General features: G+C 40.8%; 3 protein-coding genes across 5 annotated transcripts; 2 read left to right on the top strand and 1 right to left on the bottom strand.

The window, feature by feature from the left end:
- Positions 1 to 9: 9 nt before the first annotated feature.
- Positions 10 to 2255, bottom strand: rps19bp1 (ribosomal protein S19 binding protein 1). The gene is made up of 4 exons (XM_041036986.1): positions 2089 to 2255; positions 1710 to 1889; positions 1155 to 1252; positions 10 to 771 (listed from the first exon to the last, which is right to left on the bottom strand). Exons 1-4 carry the CDS (start codon positions 2141 to 2143, stop codon positions 622 to 624), a joined length of 483 nt encoding a protein of 160 aa, XP_040892920.1. The 5' UTR covers positions 2144 to 2255; the 3' UTR covers positions 10 to 621.
- Positions 2256 to 3040: 785 nt separating this feature from the next.
- On the top strand, positions 3041 to 7410 carry LOC121180057 (3-mercaptopyruvate sulfurtransferase-like). The gene is made up of 2 exons (XM_041035181.1): positions 3041 to 3747; positions 6513 to 7410. Exons 1-2 carry the CDS (start codon positions 3177 to 3179, stop codon positions 6809 to 6811), a joined length of 870 nt encoding a protein of 289 aa, XP_040891115.1. The 5' UTR covers positions 3041 to 3176; the 3' UTR covers positions 6812 to 7410.
- A 761-nt stretch (positions 7411 to 8171) lies between these two features.
- Positions 8172 to 22297, top strand: LOC121181144. Of its 3 annotated transcripts, XM_041036969.1 has the most exons (12): positions 10967 to 11106; positions 13191 to 13263; positions 16119 to 16177; positions 17759 to 17961; positions 18146 to 18263; positions 18350 to 18440; positions 18755 to 18842; positions 18937 to 19064; positions 19225 to 19432; positions 19734 to 19827; positions 19932 to 19995; positions 20916 to 22297. In XM_041036969.1, the coding sequence occupies exons 4-12, from the start codon at positions 17859 to 17861 to the stop codon at positions 21897 to 21899; spliced, it is 1878 nt and encodes a 625-aa protein (XP_040892903.1). In that variant the 5' UTR covers positions 10967 to 11106; positions 13191 to 13263; positions 16119 to 16177; positions 17759 to 17858; the 3' UTR covers positions 21900 to 22297. The 3 variants fall into 3 exon arrangements, with proteins under 3 accessions (XP_040892904.1, XP_040892902.1, XP_040892903.1); XM_041036970.1 differs by lacking the exons at positions 10967 to 11106; positions 13191 to 13263 and adding an exon at positions 8172 to 8317; XM_041036968.1 differs by lacking the exon at positions 13191 to 13263 and having other exon boundaries at positions 10955 to 11106.
- Positions 22298 to 22738: the final 441 nt, after the last annotated feature.

Raw genomic sequence — 22738 nt, 5'->3', positions numbered from 1 at the left:
TTGAAAACCTTTTTGCTTGTAAATTTATTGCTATTATCAGGATAAAGTTACAAAAATTCAATGTGCTTGAATTTCTGCACAAAAAAAGAAAAAAAAAAACAATCTGTATATCTCCTTCCCCATAACTGTAATAGAGACCTATTACCAATGAGGTGACAGATATGACCCATATGAAAAGTTTCACTACAGTATTAGGTACACAACACACAAAGCCACCCTAACTACTAAAAGGACTAGTGGTTGAACATAACAGATAATTGTTATGAGTCGCCTTTACAAAGATCCTGAAACATAAGGAAATGAAGTGGTGACCTTTATGCTGCAATATGAAACTTTTCATGTTAAAAATTCAGAACAAACTGTTGCAACCAAGCATGCTGACTTTAAAAATTACAGCATATTTTTTACTCAGGCAGGTAAATTCCCTGTGTGTGTTTCAAGCCCTAAAACCAACACAGACTGAGCCTATGTGAGCATTTCTCCTTAAAGTTTCTTGTTCCACTGATGAAACGTGAAGGGGAACCAACTTCCAGAACATAGCCCGGTCCACAAAATCCACTTTGATCCACAAAATGTGGCCCTGGTGTTTCCTGTGATGCTTCAGTGTCTTTGTCTGTCCTTTTAGTTCTTCTCCTCGACAGTTCTGCCAAAGTATTCCTTCTGGAACTGCTCGAACTCCTCCTCTGTGAACAAGGACTGCGGCTCCTTGGGCTTCTTGCCCTGTTTGTCCGGGCGATTCCTGGACTGTCTCCCTGAATTGTGACTCAGGATCTAAGCGAGAAAAGGAGCAAGTCAATAAACTCATTTGAAAAGACAGCAAGCGAAGAGCAGCAGAAGCAAATATAAAGCAAATAAAAAGCAGAAGCTAAGTAAATCCAAAAGATCAAATAATGTAAAAAAATTAATCACATATATATCATCATAAATAATCATGTTTCTGTAACAACTGACAAGCTTTTCAAATCTCTTTTGTAAAATTTCAGATTTCCGTCAGACACCTGAAAAGATCCTCCTTTAATTGTTGTACTTAACAAATTGATGTAAAAAAGACACAACTTTAAAAGCAATGTATTGCAGTTGAACATAAAGTAATGAAAAGGATTAATCAGTACTGATGGCAGCTGTACTAGGAGCATGATTGATGCCTTTCTTACCTTCAGAGTGTCAGAGTCTGTTGCTTTGTAGCCAGTTTCCATAAAGTACTTGAGGTTTGCACTCATCTGGCTTTTCCCCTGCTTCTTCCTGAACTCCTCTACAACAAATGGCAAAGGAGATGAGGCAGTTAAGTGCAAGAGGCTACAACAGATGCACGTATATGATGTAATACAGCACTACACTACTCTTCTACACATAGAAGGGATTCTGATTGTGACAGAGCAATTATTCAGACTGCAGCAATTCTGCCCAGCCACTGCAAAGTTGCAAGAGCAGACACAACGCCACCTCTATTCTACAATCTACAGAATGAAAATCAGCTTTACGTTGTTTTAATGCAGCATGTTACTCATTAAGAGTAAAATTCCACTAGAAACACAAACTCCCATTGGCTTATTGCAATGATTTTGGACAGTATGGACAGACATAGCTCTCAAATTAAATTCCCCAAACAAAACTGATCCGCACAGTAGTGATTTAACAGTTGTGAATTCTACTTTAGTGTATGTTTCCTTCTGAACACTGACACTATGATTGACTACAAGCAGACTGACCCACTGCAGACTTGATCCTCTTGTCTTTAACAGTGGCTTTGCTCTTGCCGGGACCCAGGCGACCCTGCAGCCGTTTGACCTGCTTGGTGACTCCCTGCCGCTTGGTGCTGACCAGCTCCATGACAGTGGCTGAGCTGGGGGTCTGCTGCTGCTGCCTCTTCTTCTTCACTTTATTGACATCTTAGCAGGACGCACATAACAAAGGCAGAAGAACAGGTTTAATTAAGGCAATTAATTGGGTAGATGATTGACCAATGCACTTAAACTGTGTAATGTAATGTCAAAATGCAACACTCAAACTAACACTGCTCCGAGGGCACATCCACCCAATGCTAAAGTTACTTAGCTAGCTAGCTAAGAGGCTAAACTTTAGACTGACCTTTAATATCATCGCTGAGCAGCTCTAGTCCTCTCCTGACCAACGACGCCGACATCCTGGCTTAATAACGAAAGCTTCTGTTGAACTAGCTAAAAGCTACACCGATAAGAAGTTGCCTTCACGGCTAAACAGTAACATGTGAGTCCATCAACATCCGCAGGGCTCCTCGCGTGTGCGCCGATTGAAAGCAACCGGCTGGACAGCAGTCGAAGATAGGTTCCTACCTGCGTTTTTAATGTTCTAGGCATAATAATAATAACGGTGTAATTATTAAATGTGCTCTAAACTGTTGTAAAAGAAAGAGGCTCCAGAACTCCAGAGCATGTTCAGAGAAAGTAAAAAGTATTTAAAATATTGATTACAGCATCAAGGGGAGAGCGAAACATCGGCGGCAGTAGTGGGGCAAACTTTGTCAGGCTTAAGCTATTTAAAAATGTACGTCACCAAATTAGAAGGTCATAAAAATTATAACGTCTTGCAAAAATGTATTCACACTTTTAGCCTAATATTAATAATGGAACAGGTAACCAGTTGCGCAACTTAAATAATTACTTTAATAATAATTGTTTTTGACTACAACTACTCCGTAAAATATTTTTCCGTCTCCACCCTTAGTGGCCTTTGAATGAGAAAATCAAGACGTCAGATCAACACTACAGAGAGTAATAATCGAGACTAAAGAAAACCTGCAATGTCACAACAAAGGTGAAACCAGTCTTCAGGAGATATTGTGTGATAGTGTGTTGCTGTATCCGGCCACAAATTCTGCTTTCTCTGTTAAACTGAAAATAATAGAACTAATCATTTCGATCTCTGTTAGGCTAAAATTAAATGTGGCATGTGATGATGCAATCACTTGCTGGCCTTGGTCTAACTATATGAATGAGTTCAATCTGGAAGTCGATCATTACAAAAATTACTGTAAGGCGTCACCGCCTCCTTTCAGCTCCAGCTGTTAAGCGCGCTGAACTGGGGGCGTGTTGCTTGCTCCGCTCCATCTCTCCCTCTTTCCTTTGGCACAGGATTTGGTCTATCAAGTTAAGCTACGGTAAACTTGTTGAAGCCTGTCTTCCGCTCCAGAATTAACTATGGCGAGGGCTCTGGTCACCGCTAAATGGCTTGCAGAGGCTGTGAAGGCGCAGGGGAAAATGCGCGTCTTGGACACTTCTTGGTATTTGCCCAAACTGCGGCGCAACGCCAAGAGCGAGTTCAAAAAGAGGCACATACCAGGTGCAGCTTTCTTTGACATAGACCAGTGCTGTGATAAAACTTCTCCTCTGGACCACATGCTGCCGTCGGAGAAGTTTTTCGCAGATTATGTTGGAAATTTGGGAGTAGATAACGACACGCACGTCGTGGTGTACGACGCCAGCGAGTTCGGCGCGTTTTCAGCGCCCCGCGTGTGGTGGATGTTCCGGGTGTTCGGGCACAGCGCGGTCTCGTTGCTCGACGGGGGGCTCAGGAACTGGGAACTGGAGGGTCGACCTGTGAGTGACAAGTACGTCAGACCAGCACCGGCCGAGTTCAAGGCCTCTCTGAACCCCACCTGGATTAAGACCTATGAGGATATCCTGGATAACCTGGAGACCAAGAAGTTCCAGGTGGTAGATGCCAGGCCGACAGGCAGGTTCAGAGGACTGGACCCTGAACCCAGAGACAGTAAGTGGTCTGCCATAAAGTTCTTGATGATGGCACGTCTCTTGCAACGGCGAGTGAACTATGAAACAACAACCAAAATGCACGTAGAATATCAAAAATAAAAATCTATACAATAGGATATTGTTACCCTGCTTGTGTTTCACGATTAAAAAAAAAAAACACACACTTGAAATTTAGTGGTTACCTCAAAGTAGAATGAATGCAGCCTTATTGATTGCATTAGTCAAGCACATGGTAATGTGCTCACTGATGAGACACTGTTCATTCATTGATCAGATTGGGAGAAGTGATATTAGAACCAGATATGATGTCATTACACAGTGAGACAGAGGCATATGGATCCAGTGGTTGTCGGTCATGTGATGTTGTGACACATCAGTACGTTGGTTTTTGTTCCATGCAAACACTACTGCAGCTGGATTCCAGAAAGTTGACTAGCAAATGAATATGCTTGTGTCTTGGATTTAAAGGAAACATGATAGTGGGTGTTTGTCAGCCTGGGAGATGTGAGTGTCCAGAGGCATTGTGTTCTCAGGTTGTCCGTCTGTTTGTACATTCTTGTGAAAGCAATATCTCAGGAAAGCCTTGAGGGAATTTCTTCAAATTGGGCGCAAATGTTCACTTGAACTTAAGGAGGAACTGATTGGATTTGAAGGGTCAAAGGTCAAGATCACTGTGACCTCACGTCTGTCCCATTCTTATTAATGGGATATATCAGGGACTCCTGGAGAGAATTTCATAACATCTGGCAAATGACAAATGTCCACTTGGACTCAAGGGCCCTGTTCACACCTGTCGTTAACATGTGTCTTATGTGATTTGATCACAAGTGGAAAGCCCTAAGTATGTCAGTTCACACCTGGCATTAGAATGCGTCTCCATATGAGATCCAGTCACAAGTGGTCACTCGAGACGAGTATTGTATCCCTATGAAAATACTAAAACAAAAAGACTGCCATTCTTGGACAACAGGGTCTCAGCATGGGATAGGCCTGCAGTGGAAAAACCATAATGAGCTGCAGAGTACACGACTTCCTTGTATGTGGCCTTTTTTCAGAGTTTACTCCGGACAAACACGCAGCTAGCAGGCCGGGCCTGAATCACTGAACAACACAAACACATAAGGAGTGTGAGCAGACAGGACGTGCTTGCATAACCATGCATTTTATCTACAGTCATTGACCCATATGCTCTCTCACACACGCACATGCACACGCACGCACACACACACACACACACACAGGAGGACAGTACCAGGGAATGACTGTTCTGGATGCAGTAATAACACACCTATAGTACGTGCTTTACCTTCATCCATATCTCTCACACACGTACACATATACATATACGTATTTTACATGCACAGACACACACACACACACACACACACACAATAATAGGCTATACATAGTGAAAAGCTTTGATGTGCTGGTACAGTGTCTGTCCACGGGTGAAACTCCATATGTGAACGCAATATCAGCAGTGAACGTTGACCTCAGACAAACTGACACTGTTTCCATTGAACAGAGATGTTTTCTATGCAGTTTAAATCTGAGGGAATCAATAATCGTCACAGGATTTAAGATTACTTCATCGGTTCCAAATGTGTTTGTGGCACTGTATAATTTCCTGCAGCTGGTACTGAGCATTTGTTTTATAGTTTAATAACATATTTACAGATTTTTTTTGAGAAACACGGTGTAAACTCTGCTCTGTCAGCCTGGTTATATAGTGGTCCTTCATTCAGACCTGAGGTTACAGGGTCAATTTCTTCAATAGCTGACATATTTATTTGCTTCACAGTCTTGTTAATGATCACACAGGATAATCTATTGAATGTGTATGCACTCTTTCCTCTTTAATTTTTAAATAAAGGTGTATGTGAATGGAATCCTCATCTACAGTTGCTAACTTTGCCTTGTTCTTTTTTTTATTCAAAATAAACTTATCCCTTTCTATAGGTTAAATGACCTCTTACTCTCTGTGGCTCATGCAGCGTTCACAGCTGCAAGTTTACTGTCAAACTGGAATGGAAAGTCAGAAAATAATCTAATTCTAATCTATTCTAAGAAACACTGCAAGTGACAAGCCATGAGGGGTGGGGGTAGTGGGTGGGGTGCTGCTATCTTGACCAGGCCACTTCTGTGAAAACTTCTGCAACACAGTTCACTTCACACAGTTCTCTCTACGAACACTCAGCTTGGCACAGCAGCTAATCCCACATCCAAAATGCACTAGAGCAATAAAAACACAAGACATTCATATTTCAAGATGCTCATCACAGTAGGAAAGAATCTTTCATCTGCAGGATACGGCATTCAGGCATTCAGAATTCATTGTGCCATGAGGGACATCTGATCATAAATCTTCCACCAAGTGAGGAAATTAATTCCTCTGTGGGGTTGAGGAAGGGAGAAGAAGGTGGAAGGAACTGGACTATAAACCAGTCTGTGAATGGAAGAGATGTGGTGAAATGCTACATCGTCTCATAAATTTATAAAACCTTCTGGATTCTGCCTCATCTGCCCCCCCTTTCCTCACCTGGCACAAATCTTTCACCGAGTTTTTGTTTTAGATTCAGCAAAATGTAGCAAATCAAAGTCTAATTTACAGTCATTTTAAGTTATTTCAGGTCTGGAACGTAAACAGTCTTTACAGTTAGTATGTAAATGTATTGTTGTGAAATTGTGAAAAACTGTAATGTCTGTGACACCCTTTCCTGGCTATATAAAGCTATAACTCTTTTCTTTCTCGCTATTTGACAGACACAGAGCCTGGCCACATCCCTGGCTCCATCAGTGTGCCCTTCCACTCCTTCCTGTCCCCATCAGGTCACTTTCTGCCCAAGGAGCAACTCCAGGCTTTCTTCACCCGGGCAGGTGTAGATCTCAGTCGCCCTCTTTGTGTCTCATGTGGCTCAGCTGTGACCGCTTGCCACGTGGCACTGGCAGCCCACGAGTGCGGGCACCTGGAGGTGTCAGTGTACGACGGTGGGTGGTCGGAGTGGTACACCCGTGCTGTCCCCGAACACGTCATATCTGAAGGACGAGGGAAACATTTGTGATTGGCTGAGAAGTACAGGAGGTGTGTTTGATGGTTTGAGACTGGACCAGACTTCGATTGATTGTTCTTAGCTTGTTGCTGGGGAAAATGTGCGAAAGTTTGAAGGAATGGTTTGACATTTTGGGAAATACTTACTGATTGTTTGCATTCTCATTTAATTGGAAGAATGATACCGCTTTCATGCTAGTCTGGCTCTGTCCAAGGATAAAAAAATCCTACCAGAACCTAAGAATTTTCCGAAGACATGTTATATCTTGTTTGTTTACTTGGTGCATGCACAGAAATGTAAATACTCTTGTTTGATAGCCAGCTCACAGACAAGCATGGTGTTGGTATTTACAGCTTCTGTAATTCTCAGAAAAGTAAATGAGCAAAGTTCCCAAAATGTCAAACTATTTTCAACATTAAAAAAAACACAATGGAAAACACAGATCACTAAGGGATGCTATATATAACAGATGTTTATAACACATAATAAATGACTCAGCTGAAGAACCAGCAATACGTGAACACTAAACTTGACTTTCTTAATCAGTTTTGAAACTGGAAGATGTTTGTTTACAGCTGCAATGTTTATGTCTGAATAAAACAGAGCTGCACACTGAATCACAGTGAGTCGAGAGTTGCTGAAATGTCACGTACATGTACTGTTGGTGAAATATATGTGAGTATGTTTGCTTAGACTCAAGGCTTCGATAGAAGGGACACAAAAATGACCTGGGGGTAGAGTCTACTTTGGCAGGCCAGCAGAAAAATGTACTTTGCGTTTGACTATTAGACTTCGGACCTGTGAGCTGAATATTCAGAATGCTGATTAGACACACACACACACACAGAGAGTCTGTGTTTTCTATCAACATAAGATAAAACCATAAAACCGGAGAAAGAAATGATTCAAGTCCAGGTCACTACCATGTAACTAGCAATTCAGCATGTTCATTTTACACCTATTATTCTCTTTGCTTTTTTCTCAAAATTTAAACGTCCAGATTCTTGCAGTTGGTTGAAGAGACAGAGAGCCATACACTTTATCATGAAAACATGTAAGCCTGCTAACCTCCAAATGAGAGTAGAATAATGGCTTAAAATGAGAAAATGCATTTAAACCATTAAGTAAGACCACATGTGGCAGCAAATGTCATTTTGCGGTGACATACTTTTGATGTATCACCACATATGCAAATACTCAAACAATTCTGTTTCCTAGGGAAAGAGTTGCAGTGGTGCGAGTTGTGATGTTGCTGTAGATACAAATATACAAAGTCAAGAGACTATGAGTTGCTGACACTGGTTTTACTGGGTGACAGTGAAAGGGAAATAACCTTAAAAATTCCTCGGTTCCTCTTTTGGTTTAAAGTGGTCACTCAGGAAGCAAAGGTCATTTCTGAGTAGCTGTGCCCAAATATTCTCTTTGACGGATGTCAACAACACAAAGTGGAGCCAGCCTTATTGTTTATCGCTTCTGTTCCAGCCAGAGGGAGAAACCGTCTTGCCCTGGCCACAGTGGGTGAGTGTGTTGATCTGACAAAGAAATTATTTCTGTTATCTTGCTGTAAACAGGAAGTCCACAGGGACAGTTGTTGGAAGTGGCTTATAGGACATAGTACACTGCCAAAAATCTGTTTTGTTATCCAGTCCTAAATTATTTTCTTTATCAACTGTAAAAATAAAATTGAGAATCACATCATAAAACAAACAAACAAACAAACAAACAAAAAAAAGTGCAGTTTTCTACTGTCTTGTTTCAAGATTCCCATGAAGTTGTGGAAAATCAGTAACATGCATGCTCAGCAGGCTTCTCTTTTTTGACATTTTATTAAGGTATTTTTATTGTATTACTACAAAATCAGTTAATGTCTGATTTTAAACTGAGAAAAATGTACCTTGGTCACGCTGGTGATGATAAGTTCAAACAGTTTCCACTTGAGGGCAGTAAAGTATCAGAACAGTTGTTAACCATGGGGTGTTACAGCAGCACAGCAGTGGTATGAACTCAGATGACATCTTTTAACATGCACACTGTTTATACTCCAAATGTTGAGATTCTGCTCATGATACTGGTTTCTCATCAACGCCTAATTTGAATGCTGTGTTCGTCCTTTAGCTGTTATTCTCATTTGTATTAACTGGTGCTCTGCCTACAGATTAACAAATGGGTCAAACTAAAGCATTTGTGAACATGAATCAGGGTGCTGACAAATATTTTAAACAAAATGTACAAAAAGACAAATGGACTGGATGATTTGTGGTAATTTTGTACCCCTTTATGGTCATTTCTCGTCTCTTTGTTGTCATTTTGCATCTCTTTGTGGTCATTATATGTCTTTTAACTGAGCTCTGTGACTTTCTGACAAGAAATGCATGAAACAGTCACTTCATATAGAGTCTCTGGGCCATTCACTAATCCATTTGTGCTGCCGCTGCACAGAAACAGAAGTGTGAGAGCTGCTGTGACAAGAGCAGAAGTTTCATTTGTTTCTATTGTTTTACAAAAAGTTGAAGTTATTAGTCTTGTGGCATACGTACGTGCGTAATGTGATACTAGTCAGCTCTCACATCTTCACCCACAAATGTGTCATAGAATCCAATCTGGAAAACAATGATCAATGAACATGAGTGTTCTGCAGCTGAAAGGCCCGATTTTGTTGACCTTGTTCAACAAATGACAGCTTGTGATGGTCATTCTGCATAACAGCAACACGTTAAGTCTTTTTTTGTTTTTTCTGCATTGTCTGTGTTGTCTGGGCCAATAGCCCCTGGTGGGGACTCCTAAAGAAAAGTGGTCCCAGGGGAGGGGCCAGACTAAGAGTAGTTCATAGAATCGCACCCTGTTTCTGAAAGGGCGGGCTTAGTCTACCTTCAGACAATACTCCCAAGTGTGTGTGGTGGAAGCGCTATTGGTTGCTGTGATTATTTATCTTGTGCAAAGTTATCCCCTCCTAGAATGACTCCACTGTAAGTGATGAGAGACAGAATCCACATTCTAACGTTCAGCCACAGTTAGTACGAGACTGAACCACTCTGAGTTCCATCCATCCATTTTCTAGCGCTTAATCCGTCAGGGTCGTGGGGGAGCTGGAACCTAGGCGGGGTACACCGTCGCCTAGGACTGGTCGCCAGTCAGTCGCAGGGCTGACACACAAAGACAGACGAACCACACACACACACACATTCACACCTACGGGTAATTTAGAGTAGCCAATTTGTGCATGGTTTTTTTTTTTGTGATTGTGGGAGGAAGCCGAAGTACCCGGAGAGAACCCACGCAGGCACAGGGTTGCCTCACTTGCTGTGAGTGCTAACCACTGCACCACCGTGTCGCCCCTCAACTCTGAGTTAGATAAATTAAGTCTTTTTAGTACATAATCCACTCTTTCTCTTTCCCTGTGTACCTGTCCTTGCTCTCGAGTAGTTTGCATCCAATGTGACTACGTCTTTCTAAATGAAGTTCATGACAATTTCTGAGTTGTATGCCTCTTCCAGAAATTATGCTTAGATAACTTACTACCAGGAAGTACCCCTCTGATTACAATAACCAACTGTGTGTGCTCTATCAAGGAACACGCTTGTTGATTGTCTATCAGCTTCACTGTGATAACCAGGCTCCAAGCCAAGAAATAGTCCCTCACATTCCCCCCATAATGTGTGGATCAAACAAACAAGATATAATGTGTTAATTAGTGATCTTTAGAGGTGCTGGTAGGCAGCTTTTACTACTTTTGGACAGAGTCAGGCTTGCTGTTTCCCCGTTTCCAGTCTTGATGCCAAGCTATGCTAACCATCTGCTGTCTCTAGCTTCATATCGGGGTATTTCAGTGTGTTTTAAGGGTTTTTCTTAAGGACATTTTAAGACCTAGTTTTGGGAAAGCACACACTTCTGTTACTTCTCACCACGTGTGATTGTAGCACAATGACAAGAGGCAATGATTAACGTGATGAACATAAACTAATATGCACAACAGTAAAAATGGGAACTGAAAGTAACATAGCAGGTTGACAAGAAAAAAAAGAGCTAACACTAAAAGGAGTTTCCATCCTGTTGTTTCACACTTCTTGAAACCTGGATAATATGTCACCCAGATACTACTTCAGGGAAACCACACTCACCATAGCCTTTTTTTTTTCAGAAAGCTTTCCTATGCGTCACTTTTTCGATCCTGAGCACAGATAGTCAACCAAACTACTCAGTACCGTCTGAGTCTACAGACATGGAAACAACTTTTCAGTCATTTTGACTGTAAGTGAGGAGATAGATCACAAAACAGGAAGAGTTCTCCTCAGAACTGCTATAAACAGGTAGGTTCTTCTATGAATTAACTCTGGTCAAGAGCTATCTTCTTATGTAGATCAAACGTCTTGTTGAGTGTAATGGCTGAAGGAGTCTGCGGCGGGAAATGTTGATTTAGAGGATGATAAAGTTTGGTCTGTTGCTGAGACATTTACCGATTGAAGACAGAAGTGATTTTAGTGTGTATGTGTGTGTGTGTATTTGTGTATGTGCGTGTATATGTGTCTAATATCAATAATGACAATAATGACATCTGTCATGGTGATGATGACAGTTAAAGGGATTCAATCTTGTGTCACTTTACTTGTCACATACTTGTGTAAAAGGATCACATTCAGGTTTCAAGGTCCACTCACTGCCTTTTTCTGAAGCTGCCACTGCACCTCACACCTGCCTCACAACAGTGGATGTTTAGGCAGGTAAACTTACCCTACAGAGTGTCATTGTGGAAACTATCTTTTTAGCCCTATCATAATTACTATTACGCTCAGTAATCTTTTAATGCCATCTAACTTTGTGTTTCTGAAACTGACTCATGAAAGTACTTTGGAAGATTAACTGTGATGTCCTGTACTACATACACACAGAGTTCTTATATAGAAAGTTGAGGACGTTAACAAGAAAGAAAGAGAAATGTCAGTGTGCAGGGAAAAAGAGTTTTTGAAAATGAGAGATGTGGTATGTGTGGGAAGGTTCGAGAAAGGGGAGGATGTGAGAGACTGAGAAAAGTAAAAGGTGGAGGAGTGAGGACAGAGAAAGAGAAAAAAAGGTATCAGATAACGGGTATTAAAAGCCCATATCAGTAGTTTAACTGTTTTTTTTTTTGGCTTAAAAACAGTCTACAGTCAGACTTTCACATTATGTTGCCTACTCCTACATGCTACCTGCTGCTGTTGCAGTTTATGCAAATTTGTCCATCAGCCACCCACACGGATTCAGTTATAGCTTTATAACTAAACCAGTTATGACGTTTCTTGTCCTTTACTTTTCTGCATGTCTGTGAAGTTTCTCCGTCATTCAAGTTGTGGTATTTCTAAATGCTATACTAAGGTAGCTGGACTTGCATGAGGTTGTTGGGGATGTTTCACCTTTCACCCAAAAGGCTTCTTCAGTTTTGACTGACTGGTGGGGCGATCAAAGTATTTACCTTCTTCTACATTAGTTAACGCACTGAGAATCATTGAGTTGATAGCATGAAGTAATACTGTCTAGTACATACATGCAAACTTAGCAAACTCAACTGGTGACAGCTAAATGAACTTTAACACTGAAAAACCCTGCTCTATGGTAATGCAAGGGGCTGGGTTGGTAGCAGTGTGTTGCTTCAGGAATCAGTGAGACATAAAATATGATCCAGGAAGTCCAAGTTGAAGGCTTGACAGATGCCAAAACACTGCACAGTGGTCTATACTACTCTGAGACAAGATTTTACAACTCTGTCATCATAACATGAACTTTACAACTTCAGCACTCACCTTACAAAGTCTCCCAGGAACATATGCTTGGGCTAAGGCTATAGGCCTAAATGTGGTCCTCCCCAAAACTCACCAAGTAATTAAAAAAGAAAAGTTCATTTTCATCCCACACAAAGGCTTTGTGACTTCATTTAAACCAGGAATAGCTTAAGTGACTAGTCATACATGTTTTTTGGGCTTGTTTTAGGATCAGTAATGACCAGCTTGTGACTAAAATGGGAATGGTTAACAAACTCCTACTGATTCTATTAATTCAGCTAACATGAGTAGCCTTCATTGTTCAACACAATGTGTACAAATTCAAATATGTTTTCACAAAGAAAAGATCTGAATGAATGCATGAACTAACAAGTAATGACTGTTAGAGAGTGTAAGTTCAGAAGTCTTTGTACCAGTATCATCAAGAAAAATTGGTGTGAAAGAGCATAGTCAATCAGTTTTTTTTTAATTAAACAGCAGTAGCTTTCTGGGAAGCCAGGGGGTTTAGGAAGTGGTTTAGTGTGTGTGTGTGTGTGTGTGTAGTTTATGTGGTTGTTTGCTTGTATCTGTGAAATGGTGAGAGGAAAGAGAGACAGACAACAGTGTCTTTTTTTTTTTCATTTTGCCGTTGGAGCTAGTTAGGGGAAGTCCAAATGTCAAAGGAAGACGGATATAAACAGAACCAAAACGCACCTCAGCATCAAGCAGATGGTAAGTGTGACAAATTGTGACTAGAAAGAATTCTTGATTCCTTTTAATGTGACTCAAAGGTTTGCATAAACAGTTTTCCCCAGTGTAATTATGCAGTGTGGTCAACTGAACTGTCCCTAAAATGTCTAATGGTCACGTAACTTATGATGAGACAAGCTGGTCATTAGCCTCATGACATACGACTTGGTTTGATAAAATATGAGCCTGAGCAGACACACTGCCAAGTCAGTAGGTTACACTGAACGTGTCTTAGCAGAGGTCCAATCAGACTGGAGAGTTTACAGCATTAGCATTTAGCATTCAGATTCAGAGCACAGGATTTGTCCTAAAATGGGGCTGGCACTTTGAAATAACATTAAAGACGTGGCCGAGCAATTTAGACTTGCACGACCTTTAAGTGGGGGTACACGCAAGAAGCAGACTATGACTGATACAGTAGTGGCTGAGTTTTGGTCCTGATATTGGGTCAGGCTCCAAAAACCCAGGATCCTACATTTCCAACACGTCTGCTGTTAGCGCAGTCTCCCATCCGTTTTCCAGTTATTTCAAAACATGCATTGAAAATTAAAAACTGCAGCTAACTGTATAAGCAGGATAATACACTCTCATCAAGCATCTTGCAGGGCAACCTACTTTGTTTTGGCAGTCTACTACAGATTACTGTGATCGCATTACCCATAATTCAAGTTTGACAGATCAGCCAGAGTAAAAACTCTGACTTCTGTTGGCCACACACACCGAGAAGTTGTTGTGGATTACAGTCATGTTGGTGTATTTACACAGATTTGTACATTGACAGACCAAACAGAGCAAATGTAAACAGACTAAGGTTATATTTTTGAAATAAGATTAATGTAATCTAATCACGTGTAATCTGTTATCAATGAGGTAGAGTTAATCCTCCTTAAACTCCATGCAGCCTTTGGGATGCAATCTGTCGTGTTCTGTAAAACTTCATGGTTGTGACCTTGTTTTGCCACAAGATGCCACATTACTTTCTCAAGCACCCTGTTCAGATCTGGTGTTCACGTGCATCTCGGCTGATCCGATCACAAGTGGACTGCTCTAAGGTCGTCAGTTCACACCTGGCATTAGAACGTGCATCTTGGGTGACCCCTTGTGATCGGATGTCACTTTCCTGCTCTATGTGCAAATAGATATCTAAATCTGTTCCATTTGCAAAAAACAAATGCATTGTTGTTTTTAACTGGAGACGAAGATCTTTGATGCACTTGTGATATTTTCAGACGTCATGGACAAAGTCAGCTTATATGATTTGTACGACGACTTGTATTTATTTACGAATGAGTACGTACATCCACTAACACAGAGGATGTCAGTCGAGTGGGCAGCCCTTCAATGTGGCCCAGGACACATTAGCTTTCACACTCACGTAAGAATGTGGTCAGGCCACCAGTAGCCACCAGACCACCTCTGAATGACTGCATCTCAAATGTGCCCTGTGTCTTGGGTGCATTCACACCTGTACATGAAGCAGTCCACTTGTGATCAGATCACCTGTGATTTATGCTAATGCCAGGTCTGAACAGGATCAGAGTAGCCTGAATCTGTTACGTAGCATATACCATGATTTTCCGAGGATCTGTTCAGTTCATGTTCCCCTTCCTCACTTTTTTTTTTTAACAAGAGAGAACTTCCTTTTTTTCAGCATTCAGATAAAGCAAATAGAAAAAGTGAGGCTTATTAAACACTGAAAAGGTAAACTTCAGTTTTTTCCATCCGTCATCGAACTGATAAGTTAACGGTTACCAGGAGGTCATGACTTGCAATCTGATTAATGTTGTTTTAAGAACAGGAAATGTCATTAGCGGGGAGTGCACCTTTCACAATACTGGAACATTCAGGTTCTCAGAAACAAAAAACACTCTGACCTTTATTAAGCCACATAAACAGGTGACCGTTAACCAGTAAAAACTTGCTTTCCCCTTTTCACGGAAATGGAAAAAGAAAAAAAATGTATACATGAATATTATGCTGCACGCTGCAAAAAGAAACGTTTGCTTTGACAGAAATGTACTCTTACATGTCTAAAATGTTTAAGAGATATTGTACTGTTTTTGCTACTGTGCAGAGTGAACATTTTTGTATTTGGGGCTGTAGGTGTTTGTGGGTTTGTTTGCAGTGGGTTGCAATAACCGCATACCACAAATCCTACCTGAAAAAAAAAAAAAAACACACACACACACACACATCAATTTTCATCCTGTTTTCAACAGTTTTTAAATGTCAATGTGGTGCCGATACAAAGGCACGTACGGCTCAATATGTGTCGGTTGAATGTTTGCTACAAAGGTTAAGTATGGAAAAAAGAGAAGAAATGCACATCAAATTTGAGATGTTGAAACCTCACTGCGTTTATCTGTGTGTATGAACACACAGTGTAAATGCATATAGGGAAGTAAAGGATGATAAACTTGTCCAGGAGATAAAAACTGTAGCATCAACACCAAAGAAGTCAGCATCCACCTGTGTAAAGAGCGTGTGGTGGATTTTTTTTTTTCTACTGAAAAGTATCGGTTTCTAATTATAGAGACAAGTGCACAACAAGTAATACCATAAAAAATTGCAATTATTTATGAGTCAAAGCCATATAAAAGAGTAAAAGTGTTCTGAAGTGTTAACACGCTTCACCACAAAAACTCAACTTTCACACCTCCAAGTTTTAGGTGAGGGAGGGGTGGGATTTTGAGAGATGGCCTATAAGACTCATCTTGATTCGTGATTTCTTAGTAGTGGCATACCAAGAACGCGCATTATCTTCTGCCGTCTCTTTTACGGGCTTGTGGTTTACCATTTCATCTGAGAAAATTTCTTTGTCTGTTGTTATCTTACAGGGCATGAAGTGGAATAAAATCTGCACTCTATAACAGACTCTGAAGAGCTTCAGCAACAGGTAAGACACTAAAGCCTAAGTCTATGCTGAGTTCATATTTCATGCTTTTTTCTCAGATTAAGTCTGTTAATGTCTGTAAGAGGAGGCACATCATTTACTGTTACATGTCAGCAGGTGGTAAAAGAGGATTTGATACTCAGACAGGTGGGCGGCCGCTCTGCTCAAATGTGGGGGCATTTTTTGATTTTTCATGAGAAATTGATTGATGACTTTATGTTTATAAAGTGTGTCACTGATTTTTTTTCTCTTTACCATGGGTTGTTCAGGTTCATCGCAAGTAATTTGCTTTGCAGAGCTCTACACCCACATCTAATGAAAGGAGCTGCGGTTTATTAACAGCTTATTAACTTTGTTCTGCAGGCGTTCTTCATGTTTCAGCAGCTTTGACTTGCAGTATTGCTGGTTCCCCTTTAGTCACCCTACCATGTAAGAGTGTACAATTGCTCTGGGGCCCAAAGTCCTCAGGGGCCCCAAGATGTCCATGTTCATAACATGTCAATAGCCTTTGATAAAAATGCCCAAAGAATCTTTAAAGAAATTTTGCTCTATCCTGAATCTTGCTGCCGTGTCCCATAGAGGGACTGTGTGTCAAAATCTGATTTAGAGACTAATTGTTTTACTTTTATAGTGGGCTAACATGATGTATGCTTCTAGATAAAGTCAAATTACCAGCTGGGGACATGTTCTTAACCTGTTTCCTTCCACGGACCTTTTTGACACACAGAAGACATGAGGCCAGGATGTGTTACTCCAGTACAGGAGTACTGGTTGGGTTCTGGGTCTGGGCAAATAATGAACCTGCTGTTTGTAGCCTGCTGTGTGGTAGTGGGAGGACGTGACAGGATACATGCACACTGACTGAAGAGCTGTGAGTGTGTCAGGGTGGGTGGTTGGTGCAGAATCAAGACTGAATTTTTGCCCAGCTGCCCCTCTAACCGCTTAAAACCATGCATTTAGCAAAGATGATGGACAGCGGACTGTGGAAAGGTCAAAAATAAACTTCCATGCAAAACACTCTGTGAAAATCTTGCTTTTGATGACCTCCAGTGGTTCAACTTCTCACCACAATTAGTGATGCTGGGTGTGGTCAGAGGAGAAGAACGTATACAGCAGCAAAACACTGCTTTTCAGTCTGGTGTTAAGTTACCTTAAGTTACCTTAACACCTGGGGGCGGGGTTGTTAGAACTTGTTTTCAAGGTAGTTAAAAGTTATAGGTCAATGACATGAATTAAATCAAAAATAATGTGGTGGTGGTCCTGACCTTTGAAGTCTGAGTAAACAGAGAATTTCCCAGAGTGTTGCATTTTGTTTTATCATAAATTTGGCACATACTAACAGGTGTTTTGTGAGTGTAACCAGAGCGGACAAACTGAAGCAGGATGTGAAACATTTCTATTTCTGCATTTTCGATCACCTGTTGGTGTCACAACTGTTTCCTGTCGTATTTTTGGTCAGGGACATTTGGGGGCACTCAGAAACAAACTCTGACAAAAATATCACAACATAAAGAAGCGTAGCAATATAACGTGTACATCATCACTCTACCACTTGTTAACAGCTCTATATTTTTATCCGCACAGGATGAGGAGAAGGAGGAAGCAGTGAGTTACACCTTGAAGCAGTTGACCAGCTTTGGAAACCAACCATCTCTGTGGTTTGAGATCTCACAGAAAAAAAAGAATGGAGAGAAATAACAGAACCACTCTGCTGTTTGGACTTTTTGCTATGCTTCAAGTCTGCACTGTCACAATGGACCAAAACTGTCCCAGCCACCCGGATAAACGTTAGTGATTCTTTGATAACTTAATTTATATTAATATTTTGTCTAGCACATCTGACTTCAAAGTTTTCTGTTATACGAGACTGAACACAAAATAATAACAAAAAAATGTCTTAAAAATGGCACTGTCACAGCTCTCACACAACACACTTGGCATTTCATCTCTTTGTCTTACTGTTTCTCACAGATCTCACCTGCTACAACGACTTCAGTCGTAACATCACTTGTGTGTGGAACGGCATAAATGAGTCTGACCACACAGATGCTGTGTGCACGCTACACGCTGTGAGGATTGTTTCAGAAATGTAGGAACAACAGTCACAAAAATATATATGCACACAAGCAACGCTGTGAGTGCAGCAAAATAAAATGAACATGACATTTTTTTCAGTTCTCGTCAGTACAGAGCTTCCTGTGTCTTAGAGCCTGTTGTCGGACAAGCGCTAAAGAAGTGCTCCCTGATCTTCAAGAAAGATGGCACTGTGAGTCTGAGAAGCTCTGTAGTAACCAAACATTACTGTTACAAGGCCCTGTTTGGAAAAATCAAATGAATATGTGCACTTTCCAAATTAGAGAGGAATTTGATAAAGTACTCTCATTCACTCTAAAGTCTTCTGACATGCAGTTCTTACATCTGTATTTAAGGCTGGAGCCTTTAATCATAACAGTTTATGTCCATGTTAAAAACTCTGACTCTCATTTGTATCTTCATTTTGTATAGTTGTCTTGAATGTTTTGTTGTGAATTTTTTTCTAGGAGCAATATTCTTTTCCTAAAAAAACTTTTCTTTTCTCAGTTTCAAAGTTTCCATGTGTTGTCCATGAATCTGAGCTGTAACCCTGCAAAGAAAAATTACTCAATTTCCTACAAACCAAGTTGCCATGGTGAGTGAAATGAATAATATATTGACTCTTTGTGGCTTACCTTGTGAGCTATTCATGGTGACCTAAAACAAATTATGTTTGTGTGATCCTGCAGTAAAGCTGAATCCTCCAAGCAAACCAGATATCAACAATACTACCGTTTCCTGGCCAGTTGAGACGCATGGAAGAATCACATTTTACCGCTTCGAGCTGCAGTGGAAAAAAGGGGATGAGTCATGGAGTGTGAGTGCATATTTTTTGTCTGTGTATATAAGTGGATACATAAATGTGTGTGCACATGTTGTCAGACATGAGGAAAGCCAAGCAACAGACAACAAAGGTAACAGAACAGACATGAGAATCAACCAGTTAAACATCAATGCATTGTTTTTTTCTTTGTCAGGGTCCCTCTGTGAATATCAAGACCAAGGAGTGTAAGGAAAATTGCCAAGCAGAGCTGGATTTGGATCATCTAATACAAGGAGAGAGGTACGAGGCACGCGTTCGAGTGCAGGCCTCTGAAAAAAGGCTAATGTCAACCTGGAGTGAGTGGAGCCCCACTGCATCATGGGTGTCATCTGTGGGAAGAACAAAATCTCCACCACCATCAGGTAAATGTGAACAAAATGTATTGGTTTAGTTTAAAGTATGCAGTCAGCGGAAAGCTAAATCTTACCAATGTCACACCCTTTGAAGCCAAGTTCAGGAGTTAAATTTTGCATTTTCATGGCTCTGCCTCGAAGCTCTGGGGAAGGAGACCAGTTGGATGAACAATACATCCACGAAAAGGAGCAGATGTTTTTCTTATATCACATGGAAAATACAGTTATTTGCTTTTTGTACGTGTACAACCCAGATTTGGGTATGCTTACCTCTTAGCTAATGTCACATGCTCTTTCCTGTGTTTGGCAGATTTTGCTGGAAGTGTATTTGGCATAATTGTCACAGGCACAGCATTTGCCTTGTTTCTGGCCGTTGTACTCTTTAGGAGCCACAAAACCACCTGGTAAGCAAACTTGTGTCACCCTCGTTACAAAAATATGTTAAATTCTTTATATAAATCTTTTGTGTTTCTGATAACCCTGCTAAAAGACTGTTTCATTCTTTTAGGGTTGACATAGTGAAGAGGGTCAAGGGTCAGCCCATACCAGACCCAGCAAAATCCTTCCTGCAGGTGAGCTTATATGATATATATACGATGTGTATAAATAGGAATTAAAAGAGGAATGTGTCTGGAAATAAAAAAAAAAATTCACTATTTTTCACTTTTTTAAAAACATGTATTTATTAATTTTTTTTCATAGATATACATAAAACATATACTATGGTGAATATGTTAGCAGGAAATTGCTTATTCACGCATATAGCAGACACAAGGTATCAGTGACATTTAAACAGAGTTGTGTCTCAGCCACCATGTAAGTCCAACACTGACTCTATTTTAAGCTCTGTTTTGGTGTCAACCACCTTCTTAGGAAAGCATCTGACTAACAGTTCTGTCTGTCATTTCCTGCTGGGCAATTAGCATTTAGCAGATTTATCAGTTGTTTTTTTTTCCCTGAAAACAGTTGTCTGCTGCAGATGGAAACAAAATTGTTGATAGCAAAGAAACAGAACCAAACTTTGGCCTTTAACTAGAAACCAAAACAACAAAGGTGCTAAAATGCTGCGTAAAGTTTAGGGGAACTGCTTGTTTCTCTGCAGGTTCGACACTACCCGCAAACACTTTGACACTACACATTGTCATTTTTTCTGTTGTTCACGTACAAATATCAATTAGTGCAGCTTTAAATATAGCACAAGACAACACGTATTAAAAGGGCAAAGAACAGCCTGACACAAAACGGTAAGATGTACTGCCCACTCAGGATGTGAAACCAGACAGAAAAAAATAATCATCAGGTAAAACACATATGAGTTTTGTGATCCAAAAGGCAGAAAAACAGCAGAGAACGAGGACAAAACACCACGAAACCTGTATATTTGCAGATTTTCAGTCTGTTAATGTGGTTTTACTGCAAATTTAATGTCTTCAGTATTTTTAACCTCTTCTTTTCCATCTAAGTACCCCATGTTTGATCTTTTCTCCTCCAGAACTGGTTGAGCCCTCAAGCCGACAAAGCCTTTCATTCCTCGAAAATGGAGGAAATCATCTCCGTAGAGGTATCCTCCACCGTGGATGTTGTCACACTCTGCGAGTCAGAGGCGGCACTGCTTGAGAAAATAAGGAGCGAAAGCGGCTATGAGTCGACCAGTTCTAGCTTCTCCAACCCCAGTTACTCCCAGCTATGTACTCCTCCTGTCTCTTTGCCCGCCATGGCGAATCTGGAACTCTGTGCTAACAATGCACCTAATGGACCTGTTGGTAGACAAGGGGAAGGTAAAACTGCAGAACAGAATATGGAGGAAGAAATAAAGAAACAAAAGGAGCTCCTACAGATGTTTTCCAAAGACAATAGCAACAGTGAGCAAATGCAGGTAATTTCCAACTATGAGAAGGTTGAGAAGCTCCAGGTCGAGCGCTTCAGGCTAGATTCAGGTATATGCAGTGAGGAAGAGGTCAGTCAAGAGAGCCTGGAAGCAAATGAGCCTGATAGCCATGACAAGGGGCCAGAGGGCAAAGAGCAGGAGAGAGGGGGAAGGACTGGAATAGAAATAGATTTTTGGAAGCTGTCTGAAGGCAGTGGAAGTGTCTTTGGCAAAGGGTCCATTCAGGTTTGTCCCGATTATGAGCGAGTCCAGCAGCTGCAACCTGGCAGCCCTGAGCTTCCTAGCATGGATTCAGGGGTTAGCAGTGGAGGTGAGGAGCAGTTGAGTCACGAGGAGAGCCTGGAGGACACTGATAAGTCCAGCGAATCCTCAAGCTTTCTGTTTCCTCCTCCTCTTCCCTGTACTTTGCCATGCTCCATGACTTTTTTCCCACATCTGCCTTTGAAGTTCTCTGGAACAGGTTTGAGTCCAGCTGTGCAACCTCCATTTTCAAGTCAGTTATTGGGGGGGCTTGCTCTGACATCAGTGTCCAGATCAATGGAACCCTCTGGTGATGGATATATGCCAGTGAGACAGGAAGAGAGTTAAAAATAGACCATGTCTAAATCAGTTTTTTATATTTCAGTGTTGCCACCAATTTAGCAGGAACAAGAGGATTGTAGCTGATGTTGTATCTGATGCTCTTCTCCTATTTTGCTGGTGCATTGGTACAATACCCACACTGGCTGTCTGTCAGTGCAGTCTATAGTCAACAGTGTTGTTTTATTGAGTCTCTATCTATGCTTATGGCTTGTGTGTGTTTGATTTCTCTGCCAGTGCAACAAGACCCAGTCACACCTCTATCATATATTCCATAAGAGAGACTGGGTCACTGAGTAACTTTTACTGATTTATATTCGTATGGCAGCTATATGTTGTGTAAGTTGTAATGGACGTATATGTTTTTGACCTCTTTTTTTTTTAATCATTAAAAAAATCATCAGCCATGTCACATGTTTTGTTATTTTTTTCACATTGTATGCAGTGCTGTTCTGTATATGCTGAAAGAGCCAACTTTGTTCACTGTAGTGGGAGAAGTTGAATTTAACAGAACAAATAATGAAAAACTATTTACCTGCTTACAACCTCCGTTTTGCGTGTGAGGTGAAAATATTGAATCTTTAGTGCATGGAGTGAAATAAACCAGGTCTCTGCGGTGTTCACCAAATAAAATTTAAGACTTTTAAAGGCCTTTTTTAATACTGCATAGAATGCAATTTAATGGCTTTTTCGTGGTCAAAGAACAACAGAATACATACAAAGACCGTCAGTTATTTGATACGTTCATACATTTATTGAGGCGTACATACATTTATTAGTTAATGTGACCTGGAGAGGGGGACCTGGGCCAGAGCTCCTGTATGAGATAAAGTCACAGAGCTCAGACA

The sequence above is a fragment of the Toxotes jaculatrix genome, chromosome 4 (assembly GCF_017976425.1).
Source record: "Toxotes jaculatrix isolate fToxJac2 chromosome 4, fToxJac2.pri, whole genome shotgun sequence".
NCBI lineage: Eukaryota > Metazoa > Chordata > Actinopteri > Toxotidae > Toxotes > Toxotes jaculatrix.
This window is presented reverse-complemented; position numbering and strand designations above follow the sequence as displayed.

Coding starts and splice junctions, on each gene's coding strand:
- rps19bp1 (XM_041036986.1), bottom strand. CDS start 2,143: ATGTCGGCGTCGTTGGTCAGGAGAGGACTAGAGCTGCTCAGCGATGAT. Junction 1,890..2,088: donor GCTCAGCGATGATATTAAAG/GTCAGTCTAAAG, acceptor CGTCCTGCTAAG/ATGTCAATAAAGTGAAGAAG. Junction 772..1,154: donor CAGACTCTGACACTCTGAAG/GTAAGAAAGGCA, acceptor TTTCTCGCTTAG/ATCCTGAGTCACAATTCAGG.
- LOC121181144 (XM_041036970.1), top strand. CDS start 17,859: ATGGAGAGAAATAACAGAACCACTCTGCTGTTTGGACTTTTTGCTATG. Junction 18,843..18,936: donor CTACAAACCAAGTTGCCATG/GTGAGTGAAATG, acceptor GTGATCCTGCAG/TAAAGCTGAATCCTCCAAGC. Junction 19,996..20,915: donor CAGCAAAATCCTTCCTGCAG/GTGAGCTTATAT, acceptor TTTCTCCTCCAG/AACTGGTTGAGCCCTCAAGC.
- LOC121180057 (XM_041035181.1), top strand. CDS start 3,177: ATGGCGAGGGCTCTGGTCACCGCTAAATGGCTTGCAGAGGCTGTGAAG. Junction 3,748..6,512: donor GGACCCTGAACCCAGAGACA/GTAAGTGGTCTG, acceptor GCTATTTGACAG/ACACAGAGCCTGGCCACATC.